At 53.6% G+C, this 13,781-nt stretch overlaps 1 protein-coding gene across 7 annotated transcripts in view; it reads left to right on the plus strand.

Moving 5' to 3' along the window:
- Positions 1–13,781, plus strand: part of SFXN5 (sideroflexin 5) — a 136,696-nt gene that overhangs the window by 67,799 nt on the left and 55,116 nt on the right. For all 7 annotated transcript variants that reach the window (XM_082745584.1, XM_082745587.1, XM_082745586.1 and 4 more), the window contains exon 10: positions 6,493–6,583. In XM_082745584.1, the coding sequence (XP_082601710.1) occupies positions 6,493–6,583 (91 nt within the window). The remainder of the gene's footprint in view (positions 1–6,492; positions 6,584–13,781) is intronic.

Raw genomic sequence — 13,781 nt, forward strand, 5'->3', positions numbered from 1 at the left:
TTTGAGAGGCTCTTCAGGTGTAATGGGGTTAGACCCTCTCTCCAACTTCATACTTGGTTTCTGCACCTGTGCTTTCTGGCCAAGGTTGTGTCAACAGCATGTATTTGTCCCTGTTCCAGAGCGTGCAAGACCATGTCTGGCTGGTTCTGTGCTCAAGGGTGGTTCTGTGGTACCTCAGAGTGTTCCCTGTGATCCAACATGTACCTCACAATCTTCCCTGGGATCCAAGTTGTACCTCAGGGTGTTCTCTGTACTCAGGGTCTACTCTCTCAAGGTGTACCTCAGTCTGTTTTCTGTGGTCGAGAGTATACCTCAAGGGGTTCTCTGTAGTTGAGGTGTACCTCAGGGTGTTCTCTGTGATCCAAGTTGTACATCAGAATGTTCCCTGTGATCCAGGGTATACCTTAAGGTGTTCTCTGTAGTTGAGCTGTAACTCAGAGTGTTCCCTGTGATCCAGGGTGCGCCTCAGCGTGTTCTCTGTAGTTGAGCTGTACCTCAGAGTGTTCTCTGTGATCCAAGGTGTACCTCAGGATGTTCCCTGTGGTCAACGATGTACTTCAGGGTGCTCTCTGGGATCCTGAATATACTTCTGGCCCTGCTGTCCTTCTCTGTGCCTAATGGAAGTAGGGGCCATTAGCCTGAGAATCCCAGGTCAGACTGTTGTCTCACTGCCCTCACTGTGATTGGCTTTCGGGTTGGAGGGCCCATTGCATGGACCCTGTAGCAGAATCTGAAGTTTTCCAGAAGTCTGCAGATGGTGATATTGGCAGTGGTGAGTCCGACATGAATATCAGTTCTACATCTATTCTATTCTGTGGAGGACAAGTTGTTAACCCCTCCCATGTAAGGAGTCTGATGTAACTTGTTTTCCAGTAGGTGGCCAGCAGGTCCCTGCAGGACATGGTTCAGGGGTCAGGATTGGTCACTGTTGCTAGCCAACAAGACGCTCAGCTGCCGCTGAAGTTAACTGGATTTTAGCCCATGTATGACTCTGTCCCAGCCACCTTGGCCCTTTGTCTGTGGATCCCAATTGACCTCCATAGAGGGTCATAGGGTCCCCGTGATTACCAAGAGTTTATGCTACAACAGGCGCCCTCTGCTGGGCATTTTTGGCACCTCTAAGATTCTTCGACCCACCCCAGCCCTGGCCCCACTAAGGCTCACAAAACCCCCTAACCATCCGCTTACATTATTACCCAGCACCCAAGAGTAGATCTAGTTTTGGAACCTCATGCCATCTCGCCTTTCAGGCATGTTCCCTTCCCCATTGTTCTCCACGACCCGTCGGTCCCCTTATGACAGGTGCTAGTGGAGTCCACAGCTGGCTACAGACCCCCTGGTATTTCCTACTTCAGAAGTTCTACCGAGCCTCCTCCCTTCTTATCTGGCTCTACCTCCCACTTACCCTCAGGTCTCAGTCAAGCTCCCCCTTTCTCAGAACACTTCACAGCCTTAGGGCCACCCGCCAAAGCAGTAATGTGCCGTCCGCTCGGGAGGACTCAGCCCCGCGTGTGTGGCATCTGGCCCCACAGAGCTGTGTTTGCTAAGGTGGACAGCAGAGAGTGCACAGGATAGATCTCCTCTGGGGCTTTTTTCCTCCTGCCTCAGAAACCATTCCCTTGACTTATTCTAGAATATGTATTAAGCACCGACCCATGTCCCCAGGTACCAGGAATTCAGTAAGGAGTAAGAGAGACACAGGCCCTGCGCCCAGCGCTTAGGACCTACTGGGAGAGTAAAAAGGTCACAGGTAAAAGCATTTCTGTGCTATTCAGTTTTGTTTTTTTTTTAAACAAGATACATGTATTACTTTGAGTCCCAACATTTGGAGAAGGTGAACAAATATAAATCACGAGACTGTGATCGGGACAGGGAAGGAAGAGGTCTGGGTTCTGTGAGAAGCTGCGAGAGGGGCGGCCCAAGGGAAGAGGAGGCCTCTCTGACATTTAAGCTGAAAGGTGAGGAGGCTGAGGCCGGTGGCAGCACCGGAAGGCGCTGGGAGGAGAGGTGACTGTGGGGAAGGAGGGAGGGAGGGAGGGCGGGCAGGAGAGAAGGAGGAAGAGAATTGGCTCATGGGAGGAGCAGGGCAAGGCGAGGTGGCTGCGGCCTTGCAGGCAGGGCCCTGTGGGTCTCTGAGAGCAGGGAGCAGCCCCTGAAAGGCTAAAGCAGGTGGATACCCATCTTTAGAAGACCGTCCTGGCTGCTGTGTAGAGAGTGAACTGGAGGGAGCAAGAGCGGAATGCGGGGCGGGGCGGGGGGGGCAAGTTAGGAAGTGGACAGTTGTCCGGGGAGAAGAGATGGGTGCTTAATGGTAAGTGGCCGGAGCAGAGAGAGGGCATCACGTTCAGATCAGCTTCGCACACTGGGCTGCATGTAGGGAGGGGGAGGCTCCTGTCCAGGAAGATTCCTGGGTTCGGGCGTGAGTTGCTGCTGGGAGTGAAGGAGGATAGAGGGTGGATGAGGGAGAGCAAGCAACCTTGATCTGGGGCATGTGAAGGTGGAATGGCCGAAGCCCGTCTAGATAAAGGCGTCCTGCAGGGGTTTGCAGGCATGGGCTGAAGTTGAGGACACAGCTGGCATGCATTGCTCAAGCCCCATCCTACATCTCCTCGCTGGCCTCACAGAAAGGAGGCTGCTGTTGGCCTGGGAAGGACCTTGGTGCCTAAGGGGACATGTATCAGCGAGCTCACGACACTGGAGATCTTGTGTCACTAAGCCCCCACCCCAGTCTCCTTCTTGGTGCTAGCTGGCACTTAACCCACCTTGGGGATTCTCAGGAAGCAATCTTCCCTCTTCTGCTCCTGTCTGCTGCCCATGGCAAATTCACTGGCCTGGGAGCCAGGACTTGGAGAGAAGTGTCCAGAGAGGGTCCGTGGCTTCCTTGGGCCACTGCTGATGTCCCATGGGTCCTGGGCTCTTGCTTCTCCCGGGACCCCTGTCTGCTGACCACAAGGGGACTGTCATGTGTAAAACCCACACCCTGTTTGTTTTCCTCTCCACCAAAATGGAGCCCCTGTTTGGCTAATTTCTATTTTGTGGCTTATTTGGAGGCTGTTAAAACAGACCCCGGGGGACCCTCAGCAGTGATTGTTCCATATCTCATTATCTTTCCCAAACCCGATTATTAGCTCAGATTTTTCTGATCGCTAGCTGCTGTTCGTGATGAGTTGTGTGCCATTAATGCCAGCTGGTTCCCTTAAACAGGACCCACCATGCCAGGGAAAATGAGCTGGCATTCAGAGCCACCAGCCACTTGGCTTTTTAATTTTAATGGGCTCCACCAAATGTTCCAGGCCAAAGGGCCCCTGAGGAATCAGCACAGACGGGCTCCCAACCCCACTGTGCAGCCCAGACTGGTTCCTTCCCAGGCTGTGGCCATCCTAGCTGCTGGGACAGGAAGGCCTGAGTTGGGGGTTATGGCAGGAGTTGGGGGGGAAGTGGTCTTTTGCCTTCCCTGTATTTGGATCTTCCTGCTCTCTGGCTCTCATCAGTTGGATGAGCAGGGTGACCCCACCAGCCCCTGGTCTCCTCACTTGGCTAGTCCCCTGCCCCTTCCCCAGCTCAGGCATGCTGGCCATGCTCAGGGATGAGCATGTTGGGAAGACCCCAGTGGGCTTCGGGGAAGGACAGGCCAGAAGAGATCTGGGATCTGGGCGTTTCTTTTCTCTTCTTTCCTCCTCCTCTACCATGCCTCCCACACAGAGTTGGGGGGAGACAGCTGGGACACTCACTCTGGACTGTGCCAGTCCCAGTAGGAAGGCTTGAGGACAAGTCTGAGTATTTGCTACAACCAGTGGCCACTATTCCTCATCCTTCCATTATACTCCAGCCCTCCTTGTCCCCAAGAGGCTGCCAGGTGAATGTCCCAGCTGCCTGGTGGCCTCCTGGAGGGCTCCTGCTTTTTCTAAAAGAATATAGGGGTTGGGCTGGGGTTTGAACTTGGGCCTTTTGTTTTATAGCTGGGGTCGGGGTGCAGGCAGGGCTGGATCAAGGGTCCTATCTTCCCTGACTGGGGCTGCCCTCCTCTCTTCTGGGCCGCAGCCTCAGGCTGGTCTTTTCAGAGCCGATTTTGCTATGCAAACACATCAGACATTTAAGCAACTTTGATCCTTAGATCTAGATCCTTAGATCCATCCTGAGATGGAAGACACTTTTAAAGTAAAGAACAACAGTTAAGAGCAAACCTTTGAAATTAGCAGACCCCTGAGTTCAAATCTAACTTTGCATGCCTCACAATAGCTGTAAGTCCTTAGGTAAAGTTCCTTAACCTCTCTGAACTCATCTGAACTTCTTTGAATCTGTGAAAAGAAGCAACATGCCCTATCTAGAAGTCTTGAGGTGGGGGTATAATTCAGATGTTTAATGGGAATGTGCTCAGCTCATGGCCTGGCACCTCCTCGTCTTCTCCCACCATCAACGCCTGTGTGTCCTCCTGCCTCCCTCTGCACTTGCCCTCTCTGCACTCTATAGGAACATGGGCCCTGGGATCTGGGGGTTGGGGGGGTGGTCACAGAAATAGACAGTCACTGGTTGCAGGGAGCTGGAGAGCTTTGGACTCGCTGAGCTCCATCTGCGAGGCAGGGCAGCCTGGAAGCAGGGCAGCCGGACCTAGTGTGGGCCGGCAACCCCCCAGCCTGCCCTGTGGTCCCAGGAAAGCGTATCCAAATTGCCACACATCTCCCTGCCTCCCAGCCTTTCCTTGAGTACGCAGAAAGCACAAGAATTGGACTCTGAGGATAGCAGCTCAAGGCTTCCGATCTAGACCAGACCCCCAAGAACCCAAGCTGGATTTGCCTGGCTGGATTCTAGCTCCATGGGGCCCTGGGCTTTCTGTCTGCCCAGGTCACTGCACCATTCTTGCTTTGACTGCTGCAGTCACCCTGCTGCCCTGGTGGCCTTCCCCAGGCTCTGGATCTTCCCCAGTGACCTGGAAGGTCAAGGCCAGAGGCAGGGCTGTAGGTGCATGGTGGCCTGCTAGCTACCAGGTGAGCCCGAGCTGAGAGCTGGCTGCCGCAGGCCTCCTTAGTCCGGCAGTCCTACAGAGGCCCCTGCTGCCTCTCCTCCCAGGAAAGATCTACAGGGTGGGGGCTAGCTCTGGCCTTCGTTTGGGGGAGCAGTGGCCTCTCTACACCCGTTTCTGGTCTGGCCACGTGCATCTCGCCTTTTCTGTCTCTATGCCACATGTGCTTGTGCTGTTTTCCCCACCACAATTCTCTTTCTTCTGCTCTGCCTAACCCACCTTTCCCTCCTCCAAGCAAGTCCCCTTCCAGCCTTTGCTGATCTCCATCCATTCATCTGTTTGTTGGTTCGTGCATGGATGCCTCAGTCCCGTTTACTGAGCAAGTACTACATGCCTGCCATTGTCCTGAGAGCTGGTTGTACAAAGATGAGAAAGGCATGGTCCCCCCATCCCAGTCCAGCAGGAGCAGTGTGTGTTGGGGAGGAGGGACTCAGGAAGCAAGAGGAAGCAACTTCCTGCCTAGGAGAGGCGACCTTCTTACACAGCTTCATTCATTGAGGTCTCTTATGCCCTAAGCTCATGCTAAACACTAGACATACATTCTTACAGCAGCCCTGGGATGCTGTAGGTATTACCATCCCTTTTTACAGACAAGGAAACTGAGGCAGGGAACGGTTCAGTGACTCCCACTGTTAGAAAGTCACTGGAAGGATTGCTCAGAGGTGGGCCTTATAGAACAGATGTGGACTGGGTAGAGAAGGAAGGCATTCGGGCCATCGGGACCAGCATGGGCAAAGGCCCCCAAGGCCGAAAAGCTCCCATAGCATCTGGTGAGCAGTAAGCTGGATTCCCGGAAGGAGAAGGTAGGGGAGCCACTTGAAGGAGATTGCATGTTTTCACACAGGTCATGGGGAGAAGCTGGTCGTGGTAGATGTGGTTGGACCTGTGTTCTAGAAGGACAAAGGACAGCATAGGGGACGGAACATAGTAGGGAGTGCACAAGGTGAAGGCAAGGGGGACTCCAGTGTCTCAGGCTGAGGTAGGGGGTTGGGGTCAAAGTGAAGAGGGCATGAGCCGGGGATGTGCACTGCGCCCTGTCCTGCTCCGGCCTCTGCTCAGCTTAGCTCGGCAGTCACCTGCGGGCACGTGTGTGGGTCTCCTCCTGAGCCCTGGTGCTTAGGCCCATGCCTGAGCCCACAGTGGGGCCTGAGAAAGGGGCTGCTCAGAGGCTGAGGTGAGAATGAGGGTTCCCACACTTAATTTACTTGCCGATTCTGTGCTCTGATAACAGCAGCATTTCTTCTTCTCTTCTCTGAGAGGTCTGAGGCTTTCCCCTCAGCCTCCCTCACAGGCTGCTTAACTGGGATGACTGGGTCGTGTGACGCTTTGCATGGCGGCACTGGGGCCGGATGGCAGCAGGCAACGCTGAAGACTTGGGGTCCGGGCAGACAGTGCCGCTCACTCTCTGCTCCTGCCCCAGCCTGCCAGGCCCCTGCCGCACCACGCACGCACGTTCTCTCTCTCTTCCGAAGGTGGGCCTTAATGTCCTGGTTCAGAAAGCCAACAAGTTCACCCCGGCCACCCGCCTTCTTGTCCAGAGATTTGTGCCGTTCCCCGCCGTAGGTAAGACCTGCACCTGTGCCGAGGCGCATGCGCGGGGGGGCGGGAACCTGAGAGTCACACCTGGGTGGGCGGGGCTGCAGGGGTCTTGGGGAGTTGGACCGCCTTTGCAGATCGTTTCTGACATCAGGGGTCTCCTGGCGTGGGCGACTAAGCAGAACATGGGTGGACAGAAGTCAGGGTGACCGGGGCCCCGCTGGCAAGCCCTGTGACCGAGATCCTGCTTTGAACACCAGACTAACCCACAGGCCCCCAAAGAGCTAGTAGACAGAATGCGGTGGATCCTATGAACTTGGCTGGGAGAAATATCTACACTAGCCTCGAACTGAAATTTAACATTTTCTTGCATTGTGACTGTAGGCAGCAAACCACAGTAATGAGAAAGTGACTTTTTCACCCATAGAAATCACAGATATTTTCATGTCCCATTACAGTTGTTACAGGAATTCCAAAATACTCTTTATGTGCAACACTAAGTAAAAATTATGGTATTTATTCAATCTGCTGGTAGGTCTTGTTTTTTAACTTATTAATTAAAGAGCATACCTGTTACTATACCACAATGAAAAAAATAGTTTGATAATGTATTCCAGTATAATCCCTTTATAATCCTGGGTGTTTTGCTTCACGCATTTGGGGACATTATTTGGAGGGGGTGCATGGGCTTCTCCTGGTCCATGACTGTCACAGGGATTCCTGGCATAAAAGAAGGCCCAGAGTTCTTTCTAGTCTAGTGTTCTGAGCCCATGGGTATTGTGGACCATTGAGGTTCTGGAGGCCTCCATTTGTAGTCAGGTAATTGTGGTACCTGTGTGTGTGTGGGGGGGGGGGGGATTTCACTGCCTTTGGCCGAGACTTTGCTGGTTTTGGAGGCTCTGAGCTCCCAGAAGATGCCTTGGGCCATCCCATCAGGCCCAGCCTGGCTCTTGAGAATCCCACCCCTTGCTTGGAAGTGGGCGCTGCAGTAGAAAGTTTTTTAAAAACTGAAAAGAAACAGCATTGACAGAAGCATGAGGCAGTGTGTGATTCATCATCAAAAGAGAAGTATACACTAGAACCATGATACCAAGTTCAAGTGTGATGCCAGAGGACAAGGCCGGGGGGCAGCCCAAGAGCGGCGTGAGGTCCTGTGACCTCCCGGGTACCAAGGCTAAGGCTGAAGAGCCAGAGTCAGATCCAGGTTCATTGTCCCAATCTCATGCTTCACCTCCAGGGCTCAACTTCCCCACCTGTAAAATGGGAGTACTAGTACCTACCTTCCTATAGCCCAGAGCTGTGAGAGGATCAGACTACCACCGACCAGATTCCATTCATAGGAAAGTGCTTGGGAGCACCTGCAAAGCCCCTTCGAGGAGGTGGGAGATCATTACCTGACAGCCTTGTTCCTTGTTGGCCAGAGGCTAATGAACTCCCAGGCCCAGCTGCCCGGGTGAGCCTCAGCTGACCCAGATAATTGCTATAGCAACTCCACACTTTTAATGAACTCTCAGCTATTTCTGGCATGGGCCACTAATGGAATAACTCTTTAGATCTGACTTTGTTAAGGGGCCTAATTGAGCGAACAAGGCTGCCGATCTTGCGTTCCCCACTCTCCCGGGCTGGAGGGTCAGAGGCAGCCTCAGAAGGTGGGCGGCTCTGAGCTGCACTGGACTGGATCTGGGACTCGGCCGAGATGTAATCTGTCCTTGAGCCAAGCTGCAGACAAGGACTTTGCCATGGGTCTGTTCCAGCCTGGCTCTGCTGGCCATCTTGCTGGATGACCTTGGGGGTGGTCCTAACCTCTGGAGCTCCTTCAGGAAGAAAGACCCCACTTTCCGATTTAACCCTGTCTGCCATCCCCACTGGAGACTTTCTGACGCGTTCCTCTTTGGACTCCAGCCTGATTCTCCTTCTGGCTGATCTGAGAGGAACCTGGCAGGTCCAGCCACTATTGAGGGGTCTTGAGATCTCCCTAGCCAGTTGCACAGGTTGCACACAATGTGGTTTGCCGTCCTGATAGTCCTAGTTTGCCAGGATCTTGAGAGCAGCAGATCCTCTCTGGCTGCTTCCTCAAGGCTGTTTCCCGAGTCCTGGCTGTGTGCCTGCCTTCCTTCCACCCCTAGCCCCGGTTTCTCCTCGCCTACACAGAGGCTTCCCCCTCCCAGACCCCTGATGTCCTCCCAGGCCCGTCTACAAATGGCGCCTGGTAGATGCCCCTGGTAGATGCCCATACGGTGGTGTACAGAATAAACAAGCATGGCCCTTCACCGGCTTTGGGGACCCTTGTTCTCTCAGGCTCTCCTATAGCGCGTGCACATGGCTACCCTTCACCTTATTCTCAGGCTTAGATGGCTTCTCTAGGCCTCACTGTGTGCTGGCAGGGCCTCGGTACCTCCGGGCAATCACCCTGCTTTCCACTGCCGGCTAGGCCAGGCCAGGCCACGCCAACAGCAAGGCCACCAAGAAGCTTGCCCAGGACTTGCATTGCCTGGTAGAGGGTCCATTGTCCTTCAGACCCTTGGGGAGGCAGGACTCGGAGCCTTTCGTGCCCACAGGAAGGAGGAGGTTGAAGTGACAGGATTAAGCCCTGGTTGGTGGAATGAGTATGAGCGTCGGAGGGGAGGAGGGGGCGGTGAGTGTAGAGCAGAAGGGCTCTTGAGGGGGAAGGGTCCTGAAAGGGCCTGCCTGTGTGCCCTGTACTCAGAGATGACATCCCCACCCCCTCCTTCCTGGCCCAGCTGGGAACTCAGGCTCAGGGAAGGAGGAGGCTCCCGGGCTCCGTTGATTCTTCCCATTGCCCTGCCAAGTGAGTTCTGCCCTGCTCCAGCCTGCAGTTTGGGAGACAGGAGGACACCTTCCTTCGCTGGGCCCCTGCTGACCCAGAGTGAGGCCTGAGACTCTGGTCACAGGACACCTCGTTCCCCAACTTGACTCTACTGCCCTTACCCCTCTCTGGCCTTGGACCAGCCTCCACTTCAGCCCCTCCCCACTGGGATGTCTGTGACAGACTGTAGGCCTCCCCTGGGCCTGCAGGGGCCCTACCGTTCTCCAGGTCTTCCCCAGCAGGCCTCTGTTCCCCCTCGTTCCCCACATTATCTCTCTGGGAGGACCCAAGGCAGGGTGAGCCATCCCCATTTTAAGGAGAAGAAACACATCCCAACTCTCTGAAAGTTATCCCACGTTGGCTACAGCCCAGACCACAAAGGCCCAGCCCAGGCTACTTTCAGCCCCCTTGGATAGCCCCTCACCCACCACTGAGAAACTGAGGGATCTGGCCCAGAGGCACCCCACCAGGAGCACCCCACCTCCAGGCTGACCCAGGTTTTTCAGCGGGGGTTGTACGTGTGTGTGTGTGCACACACATGTGCCGAGCACATGAGGAGCCCTGAGGATGCCCAGAGCCCTTCTTTCCCTCACGGTGGTTCCAGAGCCTTGCTGTGCCCTGGTCCAGAGCAGCCATCATGTTGGAAATCTTGGTTTCTATTTATACATGGAGATGCTAGGAGAGCCGGTGAGCCCAGGAGCATGTGTGCTGGCATCGAAATCGATTGGGGACTGGTAATTAATTTGTTTAGACCTTAATTAATTCTCCAGTTCTTTCTTATTTGTGGACTGTCACGCTTAATTGTGTTCAGGAGCTCGAGCTCAGAGCAGGCCCTCCATTAATTGATGGTTGCTGTGAGGTGGGAGTTAATGGTTTGGGGAGCTGGGCAAACAGTGTAATTAAAGGTCAGTTGAGGAGGCATTGGAAAAACACCCCCCCCCCAGGTCCAACTGCCAGTCTCCATGAGCAGAGTCCATTCCAGGAGAGGCAGGCCCTGCAAACAGCCTTCTCCTGAGGCCTTGGGCTGGGAGCTGGCAGGAGAGACCAGCAGGAGGAATGAGGGATCGCAGGTGCCACGAGGGGACACTGGTGAGAGGAAGAGGCATGGGGCAGGGCAGCTAGCCAGGGGCCAAGAGGGGGGGGATCCCCAGGTGTCCCCAGGCCAACACATCTCCGTACCAGGCTCTGCATATGTATATGCAGGGGTGAGGGAAGGAAGCCCTGAAGGTCACACACACACCCCTGCCCCACCCAGCTGCCTGGTCACATCCACTCCCAGCAGGGGCCTGTGGGCTCTGAGCTCCCTGAGGTGAGGCCCGAGCCTCAGTCTCCTCACCCCTTTGCCGGAACATGACCTCTTCCTACACTGTCCCGAGTCCCTTATGTTAAATGTCACCGCATATTCCATTCACCGGGGAGTCCGTTCCTCGGGATGTCTGGGCAGTGCTTGGGAGAAGGTCTTCTGTCCACACATCTGGCCCACCCCATCTCCTCACTCCCTTCACCCCCCCAGGCCACTGGGGTCTTGGTGTCATGGATTCCCCCTTTGTGGCTCCTTGCTTGGTGTTCAAGCCACCTTGCTTGCCTTGTCTGGGAGATGACCACGGCAGTGTGCCCAAGCCCCAAGGGTTAGTCCTGGCCACCCCACCATGCCTCATCCCTGTGGTTAGAAGACAGCAGGGTGCACCTGTATTAGCCGAGCCTGGGATGTGCGTTCCTTCCATTCGGTCAGTGACAATGTGGCATCCACAGCCCTTAGGCTCCTCTGGTCCTCTCCTTGACCTGGCCTCTGCTCATATTCCTTTGGAGCTGTGGTGAATGTTTGACCTCCCGTTTGCCTCTCTCAGGGGCCCCAGGCCTTTGCACATGGTCCTGTTTGCCTGGAATCTCAGCTCTTCCCATTAACTCAGCCCCACCTTCTGCCTTCTCTGGACTGCCAGGCCTTTGTTTCTCAGCTCAGACACCTCCTCCTCCAAGAAGCCCTCCCTGGTAGCCCCAGTTAGGGCAAGACCACAGCACTGTGTATGTGTCTGTGTGTCACCCGGACCTGCCCATTTTGTTCTTGAGTTTGCCTCCTTCATTAGACTGTGAGCTCCCCAAGACAGGGACTGGCTCTCATTCATCCCCAACCCCCAGGCTCACTGTATGCCTGGAACATACTGTTCAGTGTGGGTTTGTTCAGTGATCAAATGAGAGCTGGGCAGAAAGGCTTTGAAATTGGGTACCCATCATGGGAGCGCACCACGATGACACTGGTGGTCACATTCTATGGCTCCTTGGACATTCATTCTGGATTTGTTGTTGTTTTTCATTAAAAAATTATTTTGAATGTTCTGTTTTCTTATGTAAGTTTTCTCTAATACCGTCAGTCATGCTTTTGGTTGGCAAATCTAGGGTGGGTGACCAATGAGCCACCTTACCAGGTCATCCGGGTCACATTCTCCAACCTTTCTGGGTTGGGTCTGGAAGGATGGGTGAGCTGGGCTGGGTGCCATAAGCACGAGCAGGCCTAGAGCTGACATGGGCCCCCAGTGTGTGTCAGGGCCCAAGGAGACATGGGTCGGGAGGCCACGTTAGCCAGAGAGAAGTCTCTAGTGGGCTCTGTCTTCCATTTCGTCCCCTTCCGTTAGAACTGCCTTGGTCACATACAACTGTGGGTCGCATTCAAGGAACAGGCACAGTAACTTGGCAGTGAGTATGATGAATTCGTGGGCAAGAGGTGCGGGATCTAAGATTGCAAGTTTTGATGTAAGGCTTGCTGTTCAAAAAAATGTAGCTGCACAAGTGTAGGCTTGCCCAAGACCTGAGTTGGCCAGAGTGCTTAGGATAAAGATCTGGGGATTTTGTGGGCTGTGTGCTCAGAATAGGTCTGCAGTGTGGTATATGGCTCTGAGGAGGCTCACTCAGACTTCAGCTGCATTACTAGAGACAGAGAGCCCTGAACAAAGGAGTCTGTGTGGTTCTGGACCCCACCTCTCAAGAGATGTTCACACATAAGTGGGAGTATAACGACAGCAGGATCCTCTGAAAAACTGACAGTCTTGTATTGCAGTGAGCTGCCTGACCCCCCCTGCCCCGCCGCCCCGTTAGGGAAGCATCCAAGTAGCACCCTGGCCCAAAAAGCTATAAGGGGCACTCCTGTGTGATCAAGTCACCTGTTCCTGGGCAGCTGGCCCCAGACCTGGCATACAGTAGGTGCTCAGTGAATACTTACTGAATGAATGGCCTTCCGGGTCAGAGATTTTATAATGAGTGAAACCCGGATAGCAGAGAAATCTGCTTGGGTAGGAAAGGCAAGGCAGGGGAGGGGGTTATGAATGTGGGAGGCTTGCGGAGGTGGGTGGGTGAGCGGGGCCTGTACGGGAAGGGCCAGGGCCAAGGGCTATCCGGGCCCTGGGTGTTAGCTTGGAGTTGGAGCTTTATCCTATGATTAATAGGGAACTGCTGAAGAATTTTCAGCTAGGGAGCAACTGTGATAAAAGGGAGTTTTCCAGAAGATGAATGCGTTAGCAGGAATCTTTGGTGAAGTGATCCTGAACTTCAGAGTCGGCCTACACCTAAATTTACAGGCTGATTTTTCAGTCCCGAAATTCCCAGTCCTGAGTGTGTGACACGTTAGGATGGGTTGTGAAACTCTTTCCAAATTCTCAAGCTATTTAAAAGAAAATCTGTGTCATATACCACTGCCTTTCGGGTGGAGTATTGGAGAATATCATGAAATCAGGCAAATACTAGGGTGCACGTCCCTATTGAATAATCATCCCTCCTCCAGAGGCAGGGCTGGGGCTGTATTCCGGTGGGACTGGCATGAGTGTTTGTGTGTGTGTGTGTGTGTGTGTGTGTTTTGGGTGGTGACGTCCATCCATTTCCACTTGTAGCTACACTGAGTGTGTCTGGCAGGGCCATGAGAGCCGGGCTAGAGTGGTTTTTGCCTCTGGGGAGGGTGCGGGGAAACTAAGGGCCAAAGGTTGGAAGGAGACTGGCTTTGTTATTTACCCTTCTGCACAATTAGAATTATTTACTGTGTGCGCATATGTCCCACAAGGTAGGAGAGAGAGCGAGAGAGGAAGTAGAGTGGGGGGAACTTTGTCCAGGGTCACACTGGACCCAAGATGGGAGCTTGTCTCCTGGTTGCCACTGGAATGTTTTTGTTTTTGTTTTTGTTCTCATTAAAATGGTTTTGTTTTTTTTCCCCCCTGATAATGTATGATTGTTTTCTAAAGTAAACAATCCTACTTTGCTCTCCATGGTAAGTCTGTGTATATCCCTCCAAATCTGAGTAAACATCTAAAAATGTAGCAATCTCTATTTATTGTATCTCTATATAACATAAATAAGCTTGTATAAATATACATTTAATATAAGTGAGATCATACCATGTGTACTGTTCTGTAAACT

Source organism: Mustela nivalis, assembly GCF_964662115.1.
Source record: "Mustela nivalis genome assembly, chromosome: 8".
Taxonomy (NCBI): Eukaryota; Metazoa; Chordata; class Mammalia; order Carnivora; family Mustelidae; genus Mustela; species Mustela nivalis.